General features: G+C 42.2%; 1 protein-coding gene across 3 annotated transcripts in view; it reads right to left on the minus strand.

The window, feature by feature from the left end:
* Positions 1 to 23,885, minus strand: part of PPP2R5C (protein phosphatase 2 regulatory subunit B'gamma) — a 139,306-nt gene that overhangs the window by 110,693 nt on the left and 4,728 nt on the right. For all 3 annotated transcript variants that reach the window (XM_045529020.1, XM_045529173.1, XM_045529094.1), the window contains exon 3: positions 8,433 to 8,598. In XM_045529020.1, the coding sequence (XP_045384976.1) occupies positions 8,433 to 8,598 (166 nt within the window). The remainder of the gene's footprint in view (positions 1 to 8,432; positions 8,599 to 23,885) is intronic.

Genomic DNA, 23,885 nt, shown 5'->3' on the forward strand with positions numbered 1-23,885 from the left:
AAGATGAAAAAATTTTGGGTGTAGATAGCAGTGATGGGTATACAGCATCATGAATGTATTTAATACCACTGAATTGTACATTTATGAATGGTTAAAATAACAAATATTATGCTATGTACATTTTACCAGAATTTTAAAAAAAAGATAAGGAAGGCTTGAGCCAGGGAAGTTCAGGAAATACTTGAGAAGGCAGGAGCAGCAGGGTGCTAGACTGTACAGAGGATGAGTATGTCCAAGAAGTGGCCTCTGTGTGTATGAGTGAATGAGAGATATTAGAGAGATATTATATATGAGCTGAATTTAAGGTGCTGGGAGAAATCCAGGCAAGGTATGGGGAAGTCTGAGCTAAACACTAAAGTGAAATTACAGCTGGCAGCTGGAAACCAAACCCCTGGTGCTGCCCAGAGAGAGTTGAGCTTGAATCCAGAGTGAAGTCAAGGCCATGTTTGTGGCTCCCAGGCAGTGGAGAGAAGGGTGTGCTGGAGGGGCCAGGCTCAGGCTGTCTGATAGGTGACCAGTTCTCAATTCCTTATGGCTCTTTCTAAGCTGACTAGAGTAAGAGCAGGCACTCTGGTGACCTCCTCACACTATGTCTTTATAATTCTTCAATAGCAAAAATTCCTTACAAGGGGCTGGAGCTAGAATGCCATGGTGGCTCTGGGCCCTCTAGCTCCCCGAGGGCAAGGGCCAACCCTGGTCATTGTTCTGACCCTCTCCCCTTACTCTCAACAGTACAGATGGCCGGTGGGAACTGGCACCTGCCTTATCAAGCCCGGGGCTGTGTCTTCTCATTATTGTGGGTAATCACAGGAAGATACAAAATCAAAACATGCGAGAGAAGCAAAGACTAATGAAAGCAGAGATCCCCTGTCCAGCTCTTTCTAAGCCGACTAGAGAAAGAGCAGGCACTCTGGTAACCTCCTCACACTATGTCTTTATAATTCTTCAATAGCAAGAGGCCAAAGCTCCTATGTACATGCGTAATTCATTTTTAAGCAGACAAACCCCCCTTTTATGGCAACATTTTCACTTTTACCAGAAAATAAACTGTTTTGAATAGGGGTGAAATATTGTATATTTACAAAAGAAGAGCAAGAAATATAAAATATTTAACTGCTATTCAAAAGCCAATTTTAAAAAATCCAAGTAAATTTTCCAAACAATAATGTAACAAGTTCTTTCACAAAAGGCCAAGTACTTAGCAAGTCCTCTGCCCCAGGACCTCTCGTGAGTTGATAAATGACATTATTCTACTATAACTTTGACTTCTGTCAGGCCATTCTTTCTAAAACAGGGAGAATGACCTCAAGAAACAAAGTTCATGATTAATTTACTCCTCCCATAAGTATCTTTAAAAAAGCTGGTCTCTTCATTTAACATTTAACACTTCTACCTTCTAGACCAAAAATGTTAAATGGAGCAATTAATTCAGAAAAATCTTTCAATCAGCAGGTCTGAAGATATATTCAACCGCACTGTTAAAAAAAATCTAAAAAATGCAATACTGTTTTCCACGTAACAAGCGACTAAAGCTTTTAGTGATGCCAGTACTGGAGAGGTATAAAGGGACGAGCATCGCACACACTCAGGGTAGGAGTGGACGCAGGGCCGCCTCTCCGGAAAGTGTCTGGACAACAGCCAGCAAGGGTTTTTGAAAACTCATACTCTTGATCCAGTACTTCCTTTCTTTGAATCCAGCTTAAGGAAAGGTTCAAAGATGTGAACAACAATGATAACAAAAGATTTACTTAACAGCATTGTTTATCATAGATGAAAAAACTGGGGTACCCATGGAATGAAATAATAACTGGTTGTTAAAAATCATGCCTCTCATTTCCACTAATGTCAGAAACAAGACAAGTAGTACTCTTACCACTATTACGTAACATTTTACTGGAATTATCAGTCAACTCCAGAGAAAGACATGAGAGGTATACAATGAAAAACAAAGAGCTGAAATTATCTTTATGTGTAGATGATCTGATCAGATAGCTGGAACACCCAAAAGAATCAACTGAAAAACTACTGCAAACATAAGATAATTTGGTAAGCGAGCAGGATATGAAAGCAAGACTCCAAAATCCACAGCCTTCATATAAACGATTAATAACTGTTTGGAAGACACAATGGAAGAGCAGAACCCTATTTACAACAGCAACAATAGTAGACTATCTGGGCATTAACTTAATAAGAAATGTACAAAACCCACATGAAGAAAACTTAAAAACACCCTAAAGGACATGAAATTGGACTTGGAAAACAGGAAGACACAACATACTCTTAGATAAGAGGAGCACACATCATAAGATGCCAACCCTTCCTCAGATATTTTAAAAATGTAACGGGATCCCAATAAAATGCCAACAGTAGCCAGGCGATGGGGCGCATGCCTGTAGTCCCAGTGACTCGGGAGGCTGAGGCAGGAGGATCATTTGAGCCTAGGAGTTCAAGAACAGCCTAGGCAACACAGCAATACCCCATCTCTAAAAAAAATAAATAAGTAAAATAAATATGCCAACAGCTTTTTCGCAATGAGATGAGCCAATTTAAAGTTCCAATTGTTTGTAATAATGTCAGTATTGTTACGAATTATTTTAGTAGAATGTAGCCATAATTACATCAATGATGTCAGAAATCAAGATTTTCAGTGTAAAAAAAAAAAAGACATAAAACTCTGAAAATGCAAAAAAAAAGTGAAAACACTGTAATATTAAAACTGAACTGAAAATATCACTATGAATGCATGACTAAAATAATTTGTATTTGAGCTCCCTCCATTTAAAGCACTTAAAACTGTTAATCAGTCCAGTAGCAATGAGCACTCCTACTACCTAGATTTTGGTCTCTAATATCATTCCCTAATGAAAGGAACCAAGGCTCTTTGAAAAATGCTGATTCCAAGTTTGGGACAGGGAAAATACAAAGTAAGCCTTGGGGATACCTCACTGTGTCAGAAATCAAGGAATCAAAAACAAATGAGACTATGTAAAAAGCCTCATAGACTATCAGTTAGTCTAAGGGACACTCAATGGTTGAAATTAGGCATTTGAACACCAGAAGAGTAATAATTTTAGTACATTAAAACACACCTAAATCAATGATAGTAGTCCATAATGTTATTAAAGAGAAAGCCAGAAAAAAAGCTTAAGTTGTCACCATGTGAGGGAAACTGGTAACTAAAAGACAAAGAATTAAGCTTATCCTGCTTTTCCAGTAGGAATCATATTTTAGGATAAGCAAATATCTCCAGTTGGGAAGGAAAATCACTGCTTTCAAAAGAATGCTAGATTAAACGTTGAACTCTCTAGTGAAACTATTGACTCAGGCAAGGCTTATCAAGTGGTATTTAAAACATTAGCATATGGTTGAGGGGAATAGACACTGGCAGGATGCCAAAATATACACAGCAGAGTATCACTAGTACTTTCTGAATTGCAAAGGGAAACGTAATTGTTCAGTGGAGAGATCAATCTGTCATCGCCTTAATTCAGTGGTAAAATTTAAGATTTAGCATCCCTTTGGATAGCCAACCAGAGATTATGCATCTGCCACAATAATGACACAATCTCCTGAGTTACACAGCATCACCTTTGATGTATTTCAGCCAAAAAGGTTTTCATTTACAGGACTCACAGGCAACAAGTAGGATATTCTGCAGAATGCTGGGCTAATTTAACAAGTCAGTATTGTGGTTTAAGATACTCCCAGACTGGCACTGCCCCCAGTGTCTGGCAAAACAAAAACAAATTCCTGTTGAAGATGACACTTTCATTCTAGATTTCAATTTATTTCAAATATTTGAATACAATGACCAGCATACAATAAAAAAAATCTTCAGGTACATAAAGAAATAAGACATCTTGAACAAAACATAACAAAGACTTCAGATATTGGTACTACCTGACACAGGCTATAAAACAGCTGTGCTTACTGTTACTATACTTAAAGAAATGACAAGTTTGACAGCACGTGCAATAGAATAGGAAAATATTTTAAAACGACACTGCAGATTAAAAAAGAATCAAAAAGAACTTCCAGAAGTGAAAAAAATACATCCAAAATTAAAAGCTCAACAGAGGGCTCAACATGTACAGATAAACCTGAAGATTATCAATGAGGTAACAGAAATTCAAAGTAAGTGTTTAGAAACTTTGATAGCAATTTAAGACGGTAATTTTATGTCTTCTGACTATAATAATAAAAACTGTGGGTGTATTTTGTATGTCAAACTTTTATAATGATTTATTTTTATTATATTTTATGATAAAATAAAGGACTCATATCCAGGATAAAGAACTGTTACAATTCAATAACAAGATGATGACTAACTTAAAAACAGACAAAAGATATGAATAGATGTCTCATCAAAAAAGATATACAAACGGCTAACAGACACATGAAAAGATGCTTAATATCTCCATTCACTGGGGCAATGCAAATGAAAACCATAGTGAGACACCACTATCCACCCCCAAGAAAGGCTATAAGCAGAAAGACAGACAATAATAAGATTGGCCAAAATGTGGACACACTGGAGCCCTCATACATTGCTGGCCGGGGTGTAAAATGGCGCAACCGTTTTGGAAAACGGTTTGGCAGTTTCTTAAAAAGCTAAACATAAACTTACCATACAAGCCGGCAATTACACTCCTAGGCATCTACCCAAGAGAAATGAAAATATATGTTCACACAAAGACTTACATGTAAATGTTCACAGTAGCATTATTCATAATAGTTAAAAAACAACCCAATGTCCATTAACTAGTGAATGGATACATAAAACGTGGTATATCCATATGATTGAATATTATTCAGCATTAAAAAGAAACAAGATAATCAACATGGATAAGCCTCACATACATTATACCAGGCGAAAGAGCCAGATGTAAAAGACTATATATTGTACAATTTCACTTACATGAACTGTCCAGGAAAAGCAAATCTAGAGACAGCAAGCAGACCAGTGGTTGCCTGCAGCTGGGGATGGGAGCGGGAATTGATGCTAATGGGCATGAGGAAGCTTTTGAAGGATTCTGGAAATATTCTAAAACTGGATTGTAGTGATGGTTGCACAGTTCTACACATTTATTAAAACAATCAAAATTTCCACTTACAATGGGTAAATTTTAAGCTATATAAATTATACCTCAACAAAACTTTAAAAAAGAAAAATCTATGACTTGAAAAGTTAGAAAAAAAAGAAAATCAAGGGATGGGCTTGAAGTGATACTCAGAAGGAATACATGGCTTTAAATTCTTTCATTATTAAAAAGCAAACTAAAAATAAGTGAATTCTATTCAACTTACTAAATGAGGAAAAGGATAAAAGAAATAGGATAAAGATAAAAGTGGAGATGAATGATACTGAACACAAACAAAATAGTCAAAAGAATACATGAATTCATAAAGAGACATGAGCACCACAGATATGGAAGAGATTAAAAAGTTCATCAAACAATATCATGTACGAGGTAACACATGACATAGTCTAAATGGATCCACTATGGAAGAAGCTACAGATTTACCATAGAGAAAAGCATTAGGCCCAGCTGAGTTCTGAGTCACTCTTTTGATGCTATTTCATGGGCACATTCACATTTTATTATTTCTGAAATCTGGGTGCATCTTACAATCCCTGTCATGAGACGGCAGCGTCAGACAGCAGCAGGAAAACCTTATGGAGACCATGCTTGGGAGAGATCACAAAGTGCCAGTGTCAACGCATCTTAAGATTTGATAAAATACAGTAGTACAAAAAAGGAAGGAAACTATAGACCACTTCTATAGTAAATACAGAAGCAAAGATTCTAAAGAAAATTAATAAACCAAACTAGGCACTGTATAAAATTCACCATGACAAAATTGAGGTCTATCCCAGTAAAGCAAAGATAGTTCAAAACAAGAAAAATCTAACACCACAGCAATTACAATATTAATGCCTTAAGGAGAAAAATCATACAGCATTTGATAAAATTCAGCAGCAGTGCACAACCATCACACACTGGCATGGCACCCACCAGCCAGCACGGGTGAGGCCCATGCTAGTGTGGACTGTGGAACACCAGCAGCCTGGTAAAGACCATTTATCAGAAACCAAAAGCCATTTTTCCATTAAATGAGAAGTGTTGAAGCCAGTTCCTAAAATGGGAGAAAGCAGGAATGCATGCTTTCACCTGTGTTATCTATGTTCTATTGGTTCTAGCCAGTGTTATAGTAAAATTAAAATAACAAGTATATATTGGTATAAATATTGGAAGAGAGATAAAAGGACCTAATTACAAATGACAGGACTATATATGCAGATTCTAGTAAAAAAATTACTAAGATTAATAAGAAAATTTGATAAGGTGATGGTGTAATATTTAAAAACCAATTATCTTTTCATGAGAATAGCTAGAACCAATTAGAAGCAGAAATGGAAAAATTATAACCCAGTCATCAGAGTGACAAAAACTATAAAGTATTTAGGAATAAATTTAATGGAAAGTTAGAGATTTACAAGAAACCCATAAAATCTTACAAGTAAGAAAACAAGACCCAGAAAAATGGAAGCAATATACTATCTTCTTAGATGGAAAAAGAGTATCATAAAACTGTTAATCTTCCCCAAATTAAAATATAACTTTAAGGTAATTCTAACGAATTCCTATTGTTTCTGAACTAGATGAAATTATTTTAGCATATATACAGAAACACTTTGTTTTAGAAAAGCCAAGAAAGAATTATCAAACAAGACCAGTGAGGGAATTAGCTTGATTAATGCGAAATTCTCCAGGACATGTGGATTTACTATGTAGAATTTACCCTTTTGGGGAACAGGGAAAGTGTCAGTGGGAGTATGTTGCATGCCATTCTTACTAGATATAATGAGAAATGGAGGAAAAGGAAGTTGAGAATAGAAAGCAGATGTAGAACAGATGGCCTGGAGAAAGAAGCTTGTGCAGACTCCTCGGAAGAGGTAGAGGAAGTGTACTCAGGCCTGCACTAGTACTTGCACGAGCTGTGTCCTGCACACGAAAGAGGCAGGGTGCATGCCCAACGTGCCTATATCATGGCAAGAACCAAGCTCCAGCTGGAACAGGCTTGGCCCATGAAGGTCAATAATGGTTATGCAAAGCCTTTTCCATCCCAGACATCCAAATTATTGGGCTTCCTGAAGGCAACGGAAGGAAGAGGCGTGTACGTATTCCTGTCCTCACTGTCTCCCCATTGGGCTGTTCACTCCAGGAGAGTGAGTTTGGTTTTGTTTAATTCTGTACCACCAGTACCTAGAGCCACTTTCATGGGGGCTAATACATATTTGATGAATGAATGAATAGCATCAGAAAGCATGGACTATTTGCGAAGAGAAAGACTCATCAAAAATGATTTTGTGTGTATGTGATCTACCACAAAGGTAAACCAAATAGCCAAATACAAGCTCTGTAAAATGGAGTGAGTGGGAAGCCTGGATTTCTAGCAAGTGAAGGGCAGAAAATTCATCCCCCCACCCATAAGCCCACCCACCCAACCCTCCTTCCCTCCCTCCCTCCCTCCCTCCCTCCACCTGCACATCTGCCCCGAGTTCCTGCCATATATCCTGCAGCATGGAAGGCACAGGGAATAAAGCTATAAAGGAGACAAACTTCCTGCTCTCACTGAGTTCATACTCAATGCAAATTAACTGTAAAACACTCATTATTATAAATTTAATGTATGAAAAATGTCTGATGTTTATTTAGCACACTAATCTTATATTTTAGTAAATATAAAGGTTTTAAGAGATTGACATTTGACTTTAGGTTCCTTATCCTGTTTTCTTTGATAAGGTTTTAAGAGTACCTCAACCTCAAAATCCCCTAAACGAAGACTTTTAGGGATTAAATACTCTCAGATAGAAACAGGTAACTGTGCCATTTGGGGGGAAATTTAAAGTAAAGAGCACTTTTCCCTGACTAATTTAAAATAAAGAACCCCTGAATAGAGGTAATCCTCAAATGATTTGTAATGAAGAATGTCCATAGAGTGCTATAGCTATAGGTCTTACCTCTCTTACATTAGAAAAATGAAGAAATTCTGCTATAATTTTTACAATTACTCTACTTGTAATAACTCCTTTCTGAATTGATAGAGTCCTAAGACAAATGAGAGTCAATTTTTAGAAAAAAGCTGGCTAGCTTAATATAATATGAAAAGATTTCCAGTTTTTCCTGTTTTCTTAGCGTATATTCCAATAACACATTAGTTATTAAATTTTTATCTTAAATAGCTCTGGAATTTAAAATGTTGGCTGAGTAAATAAGTTAATGACATTCAATCTACAAAAACCTCTAATACAGACGATGATTCTACAAAATACAAACACAGCAAGATATAAGAAGCCATCAAACGATCAAAACATTATTCCTTCCCCCAAATAGCCAAAATTTAACTTTTAAAAAACAAAAAATTACCTTTTAAAGATGATAGTTTTTGAAGTTCTCTATTGCTGCTTGCGCTAAACCTTGAAGAATTTTGCCGTTTGTCTTTCTTCGCTATGGGCTGAGAGATTGGTACTTTTGTTTTAGAAGGTACTGTAGATGGGACAGCAACAAGGCTGTTTTTCCTGCTGGAAATTGGCTTCAAAAACAAAAACAAAAACAAATGAATATGTACAATGGTTGTATTTTATAGCACAACTAAAATATAGAAAAACCATATGCAAAACCATAATCTGGAACAGTCCACTGCACTCTACTGTAGACAACACCGTTCCTTAGAGCTGCCGGAGTGTGGCACTTATGTTCTACCTCTAGTAATGCTAGACTTTGAGAGATTTATAGATATACCTAATTTCTTATAGCTTCCTTCAAACTTTAGATTTCTAAATATTTACCACAAAGGTTGATGTGGTAGGCTGACCCCCCTCAAAGATGTTCACATCTTAATCCCTGGAACCTGGGAATATGTGACCTTATTTGGCAAAAGGGACTTTGCAGATGTGATTAAGTTAAGGATCTTGAAATGGGGGATCATTGGATCATCCTGGATTATCCAGGTGAGCCCAAGGTAATCACACAGGGCCTGGGGACAGAGGAGTGGGAGGCCCAGACAAGAGAAGGCAATGAGATGATGGAGGCAGAGGGAGATCTGAAGATGCCACACCGCTGCTCTCAAGACGCAGGAAAGAGCCAAGAGCCAAGGAAGGCAGGCAGCCTCTGCAGGTGGGAACGGCAGGAGATGGAGTCTCCTCCAGAGCCTCTAGAGGGAGCATGGCCCTGCTGACACCTTAATTTCAGCCCCATTTTAGATGTCTGATCTACACAACTGTAAGATAATAAGTTTGTTCTTTTAAGCCACAGTTGAATATCCCATAAATGATACGTTTTCCCTGCTAGCTCACCACTCAGCCCTCAGAAATCAGTGAAGGCTGTAGAAAAGTGCTTTCCCCTAGGGCCTCCAGAAATGCTCCACTTTCTAGCTGCTCTCTCCTTGCATTTGCCTCTAGGCTCCTGATTTGCGTGCTCATTTCCAGACTGTATTGCAACAACTAGGGCTGTCCAACGACCACATAGATGACCTGCAACGCTGCCATGTGAAATACTCAGAAGTGGTGGAGGAGGGTCTAAGGGCACACAGTACCTGCAACAGAGCCACGGGGGTCCTGTTATCCACACAGGCCTAAGCAGATGAGCGTGCCATGGGACCCCGTGGAGTGTGTTCTGGGCCCCCCAGCTGAAGGGCTCTCTGGGCAACAACAACAGACACAGTAAACAGCTGGACGCTGCCACCATCGCCCAGCAGTGATGGCCAGCAGCTGGCGCCGCTAAGTGTTGACCATCAAGGTCCTTTAGGCATTCTCCCCAAAGAAGAGGAGTTTGTTTCTGCACATGTGCTCTTTAAAAGGCTGCCAAACTCCATTCTGGAGACACAAATCCATCATGCCTAGTTCAACTACGTGAGGCCAAGCAGAACAAGATATACCCACTCCAGCCCCAAACTAATTTGTTCTCGTTCTTTTTTTTTTTTTTTTTTTGAGACAGAGTCTCGCTGTGTTGCCCGGGCTAGAGTGAGTGCCGTGGCGTCAGCCTAGCTCACAGCAACCTCAAACTCCTGGGCTTAAGCGATCCTACTGCCTCAGCCTCCCGAGTAGCTGGGACTACAAGCAGGTGCCACCATGCCCGGCTAATTTTTTCTCTATATATATTTTAGTTGGCCAGATAATTTCTTTCTATTTTTAGTAGAGACGAGGTCTTGCTCTTGCTGAAGCTGGTCTCGAACTCCTGACCTCGAGCGATCCACCCGCCTCGGCCTCCCAAAGTGCTAGGATTATAGGCGTGAGCCACCGCGTCCGGCCTGTTCTCGTTCTTGAATCAAATTTTCACTAAGTAGTAAAAGCTGATTTATTTTTTAATAAGGTGCTTAAGAATGCTTGGAAAGAGTTTTCTAAGGTGACAGATAGCCTGGAACAACAGACAGAACTCTGACTTGGGAGTGAGGGGCCTGGGTTCCCTTCCCTCCTGCAGTCTGTGGCTTCCTCCTCAAGATGTGCTTTCTTGGGCTTTGACCTTGATGTCTGTCATTCTTTCCATCTGATCATGAAAGCATGGGTCTTTCTGCCTTAAAAACCCCACCCATAACTTGCCTCCTCCACAGAATCCACCAGTGAAAACTCTCCTGCTCACCTCTCTCTCGATGCCCCTAGAAAAACCCTGGTATTTGTTCCATAGTCACAAAGAGCTACTTCTAGGAAGTGTCTCTGTTTTAAATGTTAAATTATATATACATGTGTTCAGCAGATGAAAATTTCTATCTCCTTTTTATTTTTCTATAATGCCAAACCCAGTGCTGCACAACAATGACCTTGATAAACAATTGAGGGATGAACTGCGCATCTTACATAATCAAGCTTATAAGACTAGGATTTGGTGAACTGACTAACCTGTAAAACAGAAATCAAGTCCATAGGTATTCACAGTACACTGGAGGGAAACATGTCAAGGAAAGGTTTCCACTATCTGAGAAAGTAAGAAGCTATTCCCAGACCTGCAGTCTCCATGCCACTGGCTCCTCTCCTTGGACCCTGCGAATTCTCGACCCCCGCCAGCCTGAGCAGGGCAACGTCATGAACAGATCTTCCTTTTTTAAAGACCAGTGAGGTGCAGTGTGGACTGCAGACTGGAGGGGACATTGGAAGGTCCTGTCTGGTAGTCTAAACAAGAGAAGACCGTGTGGCTTGGACCAGGACAGTGGCAGGTAAATGCAGAAAGTGGGGCAGAGTAGAGATATTTAGGGGTAAAATCAGGAGTGCTGGATGACAGAGTGGCTGTGTGGGATGGGGGAGAAGAGGGAACTGGTGAGAACTCCCAGACTTCTGGCTACGGCAGACAGGTGGATGGTGGCATGAGTCACTAAGACAGGAAAGAAATATGGGGAGGGAGAAGTTCGGTATGAATATGGTGAGTCTGAGGCACCTGCACAGCAATTCCAACATGACAAGATGAGGAGTCCAAAACTACCTCTCTCCCCACTCTTCCAAAAGTGCTTCTATTTTCCTATGACATGAGTCAGCAGCTGAACTTTTTCTGCATCTGCTTTCTTGGTTACTATCTGTGCTACCCTGCCCTGGAGACAGTAAGAGTTGTGTGTGGCCCATCTTCCTCTGTCTGCCCCACTGTGTCTCAGCACCTAGAAGGGGTCCTGCCTGCCACCCAGTGGGCACTTGGGAAATCCACCTGAGCTGGAGATGGGCATTTGGTATCTAAGTGGTTTCTGAAGTCCTGGGACTCAACAGAATGCCTGGCAGAGGAAGCTGAGGAAGGAGAGAGGAGGTGAGTAGGAGCAGGAGCAGGAGAGGACAGGGGCTCAGGAGCAGGAGCAGCAGCAGCAGCAGCGAAGGAAGGAGGAAGCCATGGGGAGGCAAGAATGTCAGGTCCTTCCCGGAAGCAAGGGAAGCAGGTTTTTCAGGAAGGAAGGAAGGAAGCCAACTACACCACGATGCCACTCAAAGACCAAGAGTCTCCCAGGTCATGGAACAACAAGGAGGTTGTGGTGGCTGGTGGGTGAGTCAGTTTTGTGGAGTGGTGTCTGGAGAAGTGATGGGATTCAGTAGGAAGACCATGAGGACCACCAACACTTTTGAAAAATTTGGTTGGGAAGAAAAGAAGAGAGTTAGGGCCCCAGAGGAAGGAGCAGGCTCAGAGAAGGGGCTCTGATTGCTGAAGATGGGGAAGGTTTGGGGACATCTGGAGGCTGGCAGGAGGGACACTGCTGACAGAAGAGCTGAGCACAGGGCAAGGATCTGATAGGTCTGCAGTAACAACAGAAGAAGAAAAGGATGGGTCTGATGGGCACAGGACACCTGCTAACCTGATGGCCCGAAGTGGGCTGAATCACCTGATGGCTGAGGTCAACTACCAAGATGCCCATAAGCAGGGAATTGACAGAAGGGCTGAGGCTTGAGGAGAGTGAGAAGGATCTGACGGCGTCACTGAACAGAGGGCAAAGCAGGGCACCCAGATACACACACACAGCAGCTGTTGACGGACGCTCCTCCTCAGCCCCAACACCAGGGGCCAACAAGACATGCAGGGTCAGTGCCCCAAGGAGCACTGCCCACACAGACTCCTCCCCCACGGGCAGACCCTGCCTCCCTCCATGCACTCCAGGGAACATGGAGGGCATATGTCTAGTGCCCTTCTGTGCTGTAGCTGTCCTCAGGGTGCTGGGGAGCAGCTATTTCCTAACCTCATTCCATCCTGCAGGCACTCCCACAAAGTCGCAGCATCCTCATCTTACAGACAGGAAACCAGGGTTCAGAGTATGGGCGACGACCCGAGATCATGCAGGAGAGCTGTAGCCAAACTTGCCTTTCCCTTCCCTCAGACCCCACACCTGAGCAATTCCACTCTCCAGTGTCTTTCAAAATTCTTCCCTTCTGCAATTTTATAATGGATAGATCAACCTGCCACCATTTATGTGCCAGAGACTATGTGATACCATGTGCTACACCACTTAAGAAGTATGTTTACCTCCAAAAAGTCCAGCCTGAATCTGATCAAGCCTTGAGGTCTAACCACCAGTTCATAGGAAATACAAGGGAGAAGGGAACATGTTAAGCCATAGGGATGTGATAAGCAAAACACAGAATATGGGAGAAGCGAGAACAGGTTTCTCCATGTAGCACTGCTGACATTTTGGCTCAGGTAATCCTTTGTTGCAGGGGCTGTGCCGTGCCCTGTGGGATGTTCACAGCATCCCTGGCCTCTGCCTACCAGATGTAAGCAGCCTTCTACTCCAAGCTATGACAACCAAAAATGTCTCCAAACTTGCCAAATGTCCCCTGGTAGGAAAAATTGCCCTTGGTTGACTACCACATTCTTCAAATGAGTGTGAACCACTTGATTTCTTTAATAACTAAACTGCAAGGAGAAAAAGGAGAGGAGGAACCTATACAGATGAAGAGAAATTCAGTGCAGTGTAACAGATGTTATTATTTGGATATCAGGACTCAGTTCAATTCAGGACCCAAACCAACTAAAAAAAGGGAGGAGGCAGCAGCAGAGATTTGAACACTTACTGCTGATAGTACGGAATTATTCTTAATTTTTTGGGGTGTGGTAATAGTGTTTTGGTTCTGCCAAAGAATCCTCATTGAAGACTCCCACATATTTGAGACTTAGGAATAAAACATGAGGGCTGAAATTTGCTGCACGATAATCTAGTGCAAGGAGAGGGCCACCTGTGGGGAGGTGAGGGCCAGATAAAACAGCACTGGCCTCGTGCTGATGACTGTCGCAGCTCTGTGGTGGGGGCCTGGCGTTCATCATGCTATTAGCTTACCTTCTATGTATGTGAAAATACACAGAAGAAAAAAATAATAAAAACAAATTTTAAATTCTCTCTGGCTTCACTTCATTACGCTTAGACTAGACAAGTGGAACATAGCTTTCCTGCTCTTTTACCCAATCATATTCTTACGCTGTTACCAAATTTACCTTTCTAAACCTGTATCAGACTACTCCCTTGCTCAAAAGACTTCAGTGGCTCCCTCCTGCCCATAGGAGAAAGTTGAAACTCCTTTGCATGGTATTCAAGGCCAGCCACTGTCTCTCCTAAAGCTACTTTTCCAGGACTAATCTCTCAACACACACTATTTCAGGAATGCCAGGCTACTCTCCGATTCTCAAATGTTTTTTGACCATGTCCTGTTTCTATGCCTGTTCCTTCAACATAAAATGCCCCCTTCCCCTTCCAAGACACTCCCCTACGCCAAGCACGAAGCTTCTGAAGGACGTCCTAGCTCAAATGCCACTTCTATTAGTTTTCCCTACTCCTCACCCACGCAGTCAGAAGCAGCCCTCTCCTTGACATTCTTCTTAAGGTAGTTCCCTTACACTTCTCTCAGGCCTTGAATCACAAGTCTGCTTCTACAGAGAGACGATAAGCTTTTCGGGAGCAAGGGCTGTGGCTCTTCTCCCTGTCATGTGTAGGCAAAGACTCAAGGGCTTGCTCACTTTTCCTTATACTGTTGCCTCTCAGCTCCTTAACCCCAGCCTTCACGCAACTGTTTCCAACATAAACACAGACTTTATGGTCCAGCAATACCAAACTACTTGTCCTTCCAGACAACATCTATTTTTGTATCTCTTTTAAGATCTTTCAAAAGAGCATTTTGATCAAGATACAGTGGTATGGGCAGAAGGACAGACGTACAGATCAGTGGAGCAGAACTGAGAGCCCAGACCGTTCCATGGGAAAAGAATAGTTTCTTCAATAAACGGTGTTAAGACAACTGGATAGTGGTGTGGAAACGCATGCAGCTGGACCCCTACCTCACACCACCTGTAAAAATTAATTCAAAATGGATCAAAGACCTAAATATAAGAGCTAAAACCACAAAACTCTTAGAAGAATACAAAGGTAAATCTTCACGACCTTGAATTTGACACTGGTTTCTTAGATATGACACCAAAAGTACAAGCAACTAAAAGGAAAATAGATAAACTGGACTTCATAAAAATTAAACACTTTTGTGCATCTAAGGACACCATCAAGAAAATGAAAAGATAACCCACAGAATGGGAGAAAATACTGCAAATTACATATCTACTAAGTGTCTAGTGTGCAGAATATGTAAAGAACTCTAATAGTTCAATAACAGAAAGATAATCCAATTAAAAATTGGGCAAGGACTTGAACAGACATTTCACCAAAGAAGATATACAAATGGCCAACAAGCACAAGAAAAGATGCTCAACATCTTTAGCCATTAGGGCAACACAAATGAAAACTACAACAACATACGACTTCACACCCACTAGGAGGCCTATAATTTTTAAAAATGAAAAGTAACAAGTGTTACTGAGAATGTGGAGAAACTAAAATCCTTGTTCATTGCTGGTGAGAATTTAAAATGGGGCAGCTGATGGGGAAAACAGTTTGGTGGTTCCTCAGTAATTTAAACATAAAACTACCCTATGACCCAGCAATCTCACTCTTAGAGATACACTGAAAAGGACTGAAAACAGGTGTTTAAACAAAAACTGGTATACAAATGTCCATAGCAGCATTATTCACAATAGACAAAATGTGGAAAAAACCCACATTTCAAGTGATGACACAAAAATGTAATATATCCAAACTAGAGAGTATTACTCATCCATGAAAAGGAATGAAGTACTAACACATGCCGTAACACAGACGGACTTTGAAAGCATTATGTTAAGTGCAAGAAGCCAGCCACAGAGGGCCACATGCTGCATGAGTTCATGTATACGAAATATCCACAGTAGACAAACCCATAGAGAGACTAGATTAGTGGTTGCCAGGGGCTGCAGGAGGGGACAGTGAAGAGTGACTGCCAATGGGGATGACGTTTCCTTCTGGGGTGAGGAAAACGCTCTGGAACTAGATGGTGGCGATGGCCACACTGCCCTCTGAGAACCCTCGAGCCTCCCAGGCTTACTGCTACCCACAGCAAGCCCACGGGGAGCCCAGCAGGGCATGTGCACTTCCAGTGGGTCAACTGTTCTCTGGCACAGAGAAGGCATTAATGTTGGCTGAATATTAAGTGAGAAACAACAGGTATGCTTCCTTAGTTTAGGTGTTTACTTCTAGAACAAAAACGGGATCTCTTTTCAGATTATAAGAAATCTTTGAAAAGAAGTATGATACTGTTTAGCTACCTGACTTGGGTAAATTCCAAAAAGGACTTGATTCTACCTTTTTTGTCACTCTTCTGGAATGGAGGCTACAGGTAGTTTTCTTTTTATGTATTCATTCAGTGAGGTGATAGCTGCCCTAGGATTTACTTCAGCCGCTTAATGATGGGAAATTATTTATCAAACTCTGTATTATTTGTCAAACTCACACCAAAATAGCTGATTTTTTTCCCTTCACTGGAAGCCACTGAAAGCCGGTGGTCCCTGAGGACCCTGTGTGTCCCCCACCTGTCTACTAAGTAGCTGCACACCGAGTAGCTGCACAATGAGCAGCTGTGTTTTCCAGGCGGAATGTGGGTGGCCCATGAGCTGAAATGTTGTTTGAGATGCTCTTTGGCCTTTCAAATGGAAGCTACACCAATAAAGTGGAGGCTGTCCCCTCCCCTTCCTTCCCAAGGACTCTTTACTGAAGTGACACATGGGCCCTGAGTGAGAATGTGTCTGACGGTGTGGGGTTCTGGAATTCTGAAGTCACTGGCTGGGGGTGTCTTAGGAGGGAAGGTGAAGCGGCCAGTCCACGTGGCAAGGGAAGGCACTATGACCCCAGTTTTGGGGCTCAGGTGCCCAGCCAGGTAGGTGAGCCGCTGCCCCCAGCCTGGCCCTCCTGCTAGGCCCACAGGGAGGTGCAGGGCGAAGGGCATCGCTTGCCTCAGGGGCACAAAGCCCTCTCCCAAGTCTTCCCCAACAGCCAACAAGCATGGCAGCAGTTGCTAAAGTAGAGGGAACAAGATGCCAGAGGCATTCCTCGTGCTTATGAAAAAGTGTCCCCTCCCTTTTCTAACATGAGACACATCAAGCCTTTATGTCCAAGTGCCCTCCCTGCCTCTCCTGCCTCACAGCTGGCGAGGCAGGCGGGCAACAGTGACCCAATAACTTTGGAGTAAAAAAAAAAAAATCTGAGCAGATATATGGATATTTGTTAGTCTCTGTACCTTTAAGTATTTCATTCAAACAGCAAAACAGGCAACTGGATTTGTGTCAAAGCCCCACTTCTAGATGTTTTCTCATACATGGCATTACTATACTGAAGAAGCAGCTCTTTTCTTTCACTCAAACACTGCGATTCTAAAAATTCACAACTAGATGTAAGACATTTACTGTTCAGTTGGGCAGGGCCAAATCACAGTTCTCTCAGTTACTTCTGATGGTGAATGGAGTCAAACACAAAAGACACCTCCTTCACAGAGCAGAACGACTGTTAGTTCCAGATAAGGACCTAAAGACAGAGACGACCGAGGTAGCAACATGCCCAGTCTCTTGTCGAAAGTTTCTCTCAGTACTAAACCTGATTTAGATTCCACTAGGCCAGAGCTGGGCAACTATAGCCCATGGGCTACATCTGGCCCCCTGCCTATTTTGTAAATAAAGTTTTATTAGAACAAAGCCATGCCTATTTTAAACATTTGCTCTCTTGCTACAACAGCAATTGAGTAGCTGCAGCAGAGACCATGGCCCGCAAAGCTAAGAATATTTACTATCTGGCCCTTTACAGAAAAAGGTTTGCTAACACCTGTGCTAGGCCAACAAGTCAAAGGAAGAATAGGAGAGAGTCCCTTGAGCAAGGTTGACCACGCACTCACATTTATCGGCACGCCTCCAGAGCCCCCATTACAAGTGATAACGAAGGCCTAGGGAAGTTATGACCTCCAATAATAAAAAGATCTGCACAGGCAGTCACTGGTGTTTCTCAGGATAGGAGTATTCAACAGATGCAACTTCCACCTGGAAACCCAGGGGCTGGTGGCTGTGGAGCTGGAGGGAGAAGGCAGTTGATCTGCCAAACAAAATCTCCAGTGGCAATGGACTTGGAGATTCAGGGTGAGGCAGAGGACAGGAGTGAGGTATGGGGCTGAAGAGGAGGAGATTACTTTTTGGTCTGAATGGTGATCTGTCCATAGCTCCCTTTCTTAGAAACTGTCTAGGAAAAACTAAGGCTGCTAGTATAGAAGCCAGCCCCTCAAAGCAAAGCTCTCTGCATTCTGGCCATTGGGGGTGATATTCCACAAGAACCAGCTCCCAGATAAGAGCTCCATAGCATCAGTCGCCTGATGAGCCCACCCAGACCCAGAGCCCACAGCCGGCTGTGCTGGTGCCCATCTTTGTGTGTGTGAACCAAGCAACCATTCATCCGAGGAAGCAAAGTCTTCCAGTCAGCATCCTTGTTCCACTCTTGCCCTGTTCTCCACACAGGAGCTAGCGAGGTCTTTTTAACTGTGTAAGTCAGATCATCTCACTTCTCTGCTTAAAACACCCCAATGGCTTCCCAGCACCCTTCATTTTTATAAACCCCAAGCCCTGCTGATGGCTGCTTACAAGACCCTACTCCACCTTGTTGTGCCCAGCCCCTGACTTCATCCCTCCCACTCTCCCCACTTTCACTTCTCTTCAGTCAACTGGTGGTGGTGGGCACACTAAGCTCATGTCCTCCACGGGGGCTTTGCACTAGCTGCTGCCTGTGGCTGAATGAACATCGTTCCCTAGAGGTTTGCACTGCCAGCTCCTTCTTGACATTCAGGTCTCACCTTTCCCGCCATCTCCTTGGTGAGGCCCTCGCTAACCCCCTAAAGCAGCCTCCTGGGCTGCAGCAGAGGGGCTGCTGGAGATGTTCCCGCCCCACCAGGGGTATCTGGAACCATGGAGTAGTTTTGGTTTCACCACGGTGTTGAGAGCCCAAGGCCATTGCTCTGCAACGTGTTAAGATGCTCTCACATACAATGTCACTAGCACCCCTTAAAAAAATGCCTGCATCACAGCACTCCACTTTTGTGCCCTCACTGAAGGCAAACTCTGTGAGTACAGGGCCTCTGCACTCACGATGGCACTTAGCACAGGGCAGGATCTCAGAATGTGCCTGCGATATGATCATGAATGAAGGCATGCCCTGGATGGAAGCCTGTAATGCCAAACAGAATGGACAAGATAAAGGAGGAAAATGACACTGAGAGAGAGTAAGATTCCTCCAGGGGGCAGAAAGGGCACCTGACTCCAGAGCCCAGCCTCTGCCGCATGACGCTGCTTCCTGGATCAGACGGTGGGGCGGTTCACAACCAGTGGACAGTGGAGCAGGCCTGAGAATGGAAGGGGAAGGGGAAAACTCTCGATTTCTATACTACTTTATTGTTTAACCATGTGTGTTTTCACCCAAAAACAAACGCGTAAAGAGAAAATGTCTAAGAAGACTGGAAGGACAAAAGGTTGTGACTCCTCTCGGGTCTCTCTTGGCCCTACTCCCACGGGGACTGGAGTTTCCTTCTGTGTGTCAGGTGTAGGCCCCATGACCCAGGTGGGGAGCAGGGCCTCCTTCCTGTCTTACCACCATACTCCCTTTTCTTCTCACCTTCCTTTGCCTATTATCTATTTCCTTCTCTTTTGCCAATTTATGTCTTCTTTTCCTTTATATTTAACCTTAAATTTGGTATTTCATATTAAGAAGTGTGATAGCTAACAAAGGAAGTGAAATTAAGTTAGATACACTCACATTAGAACTATTGTGGAAAACACTGTTGGGTCTAAGGCAGCTCTGTACAACAGAACTTTCTACAAAGCTGGAAATGTTCTACATCTGCTGGCCAACAGAATAGCCACCAGCCACATATGGCTCCCGAGCACTTGAAATGTGGCTAGTCCAACCAAGAAATTGAATTTTCATTAATTTAAATTTAAATTAAAAATAGCCACATGTGGCAAATAGCTAATATCCTGGCCAGGGCAGACCTAACCCCTTCAGAGCCTAGGTACTTTGATATTACTCCTGGGCAAAACCAGTACTGGGTCACAGCTAATACCTGCAGGCTGACGGGTGTCTGAAACTAATCTCTTTAGGGCCATGCTAAACTTTACATTTAGAAAAAAAGATACATAAGCTGAAGGAAAATCCAATGTCCTCAAATTAAAATCTTTTTTTCTGGAGAGCTTAATTTCTAGGCTTGTTCTCTCACTCCCCCAGGTGGAGAAAAAGAAGATGACAATATTGTTTGGCTCAGGGAAGCATTAATTCATTGCATCAGTTGTTCTCAAACCTGTCCAAGAAGCAAGGCACTGGGAAGTCTTTGCTTAACATAACATGCTGATAGGAAAATGCAAGACGATTAGATATAATGTTGTACTAAACCAGACACCATACCCTGACCTTTGACAGTTACCCACTGTTTAAGGAAACGCTGGAGACCATTTTTATAATTGAAATCTTCCAGATGAATTTTCCCTGTGATTTAGGAAAACATCACCACGATTCATGCTGGTGGCAGACTGACTCACTCAGCTCTTCCACAAATGCAGGTGAAAACCTCTCCACCATTATACAGCGGGGCTACAGGTTTGCATCCACCCTGCAGCTGTGTTAGCATAGGAACTCTGAGCTTCTTTCATGAACCTGAAAACTCTAGATTTCATATGATTTACTTGAGGAACTCTTTCTAGAACTGCATACAGGGTAACAAAGCTTTTAATGATGAGGGAGAGGAATGCTGACTGACCTCATCTGCTGGCTCTAACTACAACACATACTTGAGGTCCAATGCACTTTCTGAAACTCCATAATTTAATGGTCTGTGTCTACTTAGATGTTTTAAAGCATCTGATTTTCTCACCCAAAGCTCCAGGTGGCTCTTCACGTGAAATGGACCCTTATCCATTGAGCAGCTACAAGATTTGACTGACTGGGGGCCCAAGTTACTCCCAAGTACACCCAATGTCCAGAAGCAACAAAGAACTTCACACAGAACAGGAACACCCAATACCTAAGTTCTTAACAGGTTAGGGCTGTGTTATTCTTTCTATCTCCCCAATCCTCAACAAAGTGCTTGCACAGAACAAGAGGTGTTCAAAACAAAACTATTATCTATATATATCTATATAACTTATAAAACATATTAAAAATATATATGTAACTTATGTTCTATTGAGAAAACATTCTCAAAGTAAATTTAAATGAAGAAATATAAAGCATCAATGATCACAAGGAAACCTTATACAGTCTCTGCTACATAATGATGCTTGGGTCAATGACAGTGGTCCCATTGGATTATAATACCATATTTTTACTGTACCTCTTCTATGTTTAGATACACAAATTCTTGCCATTGTGCTACAACTGCCTACAATATTCAGTACAGTAACATGCTGTACAGGTTTGTAGCCTGGGAACAACAGCCTATACCACACAGCCTAGGTGTGTACTAGGCTATATTGTCTAGGTTTGTGTAAGTCCACTCCTTGATGTTTGCATAAAGATGACATTGCCTAATGACACGGTTCTCCGAATAGATCCCCGTCATTAAGTGACACATCACTGTATTTAAATGGAAATCTTATTTTGAAATGCTTTAATTAAAATAACATCTTACGGGACCATACTTTTTACCACTGACCTTTTTCCCAACATCTTATGAGACTATACGTTTTTCTGCTATGTAAAAGTGAACTAAGAAAAAAAGAAATACTCTACTTCTTTTTTTTTTTTTTGGAGCCAGAGTCTTGCTCTGTTGCCCAGGCTAGAGTCCAACAGCATCAGCCTAGCTCACAGCAACCTCAAACTCCTCGGCTCAAGCAATCCTCCTGCCTCAGCCTCTCGAGTAGCTGGGACTATAGGTGCACACCACTATGCTGGCTAATTTTTTCTATTTTTGGTAGAGATGGGGTCTTGCTCTTGCTAGTCTCAAACTCCTGACTTCAAGCGATCCTCCCGTCTTGGCCTCCCAGAGTGCTAGGATTACAGGTGTGAGCCACTGCACCAGGCTTCTACCTCTTAAAACATTCATAAGACATTAGAAAAAGACCTTAGGTACCATAATCTTCTGCTTTAGTATAATGCTATTTATTTAAAACAAATTGTACTCGATGAAAATTCTGCATTAAAATTTCCTTATAGGGTCAAAAAAGTGATAAGGAAATAAGCCACTTAACAATTTTTTTTTTTTTTGCTAATTTATAGTATCAGAAAAATCAGCAACCTAATTCAGTTGAAGCTTTTTTCCTGAGCACTTTTAAAATCCACTGACCAAATATTTCTAGACTCTAGGTCCTAATATATATGGCAAGGGCAAACAAGAATCAAGTTAAACGGCTTTCTTCAATGGCTTAATTTAGTTAAGGAGGCAAGTTGCAGGTAAGCAAACATTGTCCAAGATGGTAAAATGACCATCTGTATAGCAAATAATTGGCATAGTAAGTAACTGCTATACAAATTTAAAAGATGGAAAAAATATGGTCCAAGATGGTGAGAAAAAGCTTCACTTAAATTTCAGAATAGATGAACTTGGGTTGGAGCTAAAAATATGAAACGATTCAGATAGCCAGCAGAGAATGGGAGTATTATTCTAAAACAGTGGTTCTCAAAGTGTGTTCCAAGGAGCTCAGGTGGGATCCCTTAGACCTTTTCAGGGGTCCACAAGGTCAAAACTGTTTTCATTAACACTATGGTACAATCTGCCCTATTAACCATCATTAGGTAGAGTTTTTCACAGGCCACTCATGTGAAATCAAAACAGCTTTTGTGCAGGAGCAGACAGCTAGATAGCCAGCTACCTTCTATGGAGCCAGACATTAAGAGATTTGCAAAAATGTAGAGCAATGCCACTCTTCTCAGCAAATTTTTAAAAAATAGTTTTTATACAAATGTTACTTTTGTTAACATGTAATAGGTGTTATTGGATGAATTAATATTTTAAAGATTTTACTTTTTAAAATGAAAAATATCAGTAGATAGATATAACCCACCTACATAAAAGCTCTTTGGGGTCTTCAATAATTTTGAAGTGTGTAAAGGAGTGACTGATCCCCCTTCTGCTTGAGCACTGCCCTTCTAAAGGCAATACTACGCTCAGACGATTATGTGCCAGGTATGATTTGCAAGCAAACATACAATTTCTGTGGAGGGGTCTTTTCAGAGCAGTGGCTCAGGGGGTGAGTTTGTCCTCCAGAAGACATTAGGCAATGTCTGGTGGCATTTTGGTTGTCACAACCGGAGCGGGTGGGGGGATACCAAATCTAGTAAGTAAGCCCAAGGATGCTGGTGAACGTCCTACAAAGCACAGGACAGTGCTACCACAAAATATGTGGACCCATATTGTCAAGTGCTGAGATGAGATGGGGACCCTTGGCCTAGAGCAGTGGAGGTCACATGGGAGGTATTTGGGGTCTACCAACTGTGCAGCTTGTAACCTGGGACAGAGTCAGGGCAGCTTCAGGAAGAACCACTATGTCCTCATGCCCCAAGGGCACAGTAAGCTCAGGGCAGCCTCCTAAAAACACCCACGCCAAAGCTCTGCGATCTGCAGCTGATGGTCCTCTCTGCAGCGCATCCATCTTTCCTATGCACCTGGGCCCTCAGCAAAGACCATGGGGCAGCTTGGAGAAAAGTAAACCAAGACACGGCAATTAAAAGCAAGGAATTCCATATCCTACATAATAATTACATATAAATTTCCAAAAAGATTTTTAAAGCACTTCTCTGGTCATCTCTGGGCCTCACTGAAGTTCAGTTTAGGGTTGTATGCAAAATAGTTGGGATGAGAATGATGGAAAGTGAGGCAGGCCTGCGGCTCAGAAGTGAGCTTACAGACAGTGGCTTCTGGTCTGCTGTGGGAGCAAAGTCAGGGACTCTCCTCCATGGAGACGCAGCCTAACAAAGCACTTTTCACTGTCCTCCTCCAACTTCCTCAGGTTAAAACTCCTGCTGCAGAGTCAGTGAACAGAAAGTCAAAA

The sequence above is a fragment of the Lemur catta genome, chromosome 1 (assembly GCF_020740605.2).
Source record: "Lemur catta isolate mLemCat1 chromosome 1, mLemCat1.pri, whole genome shotgun sequence".
Classification (NCBI taxonomy): domain Eukaryota; kingdom Metazoa; phylum Chordata; class Mammalia; order Primates; family Lemuridae; genus Lemur; species Lemur catta.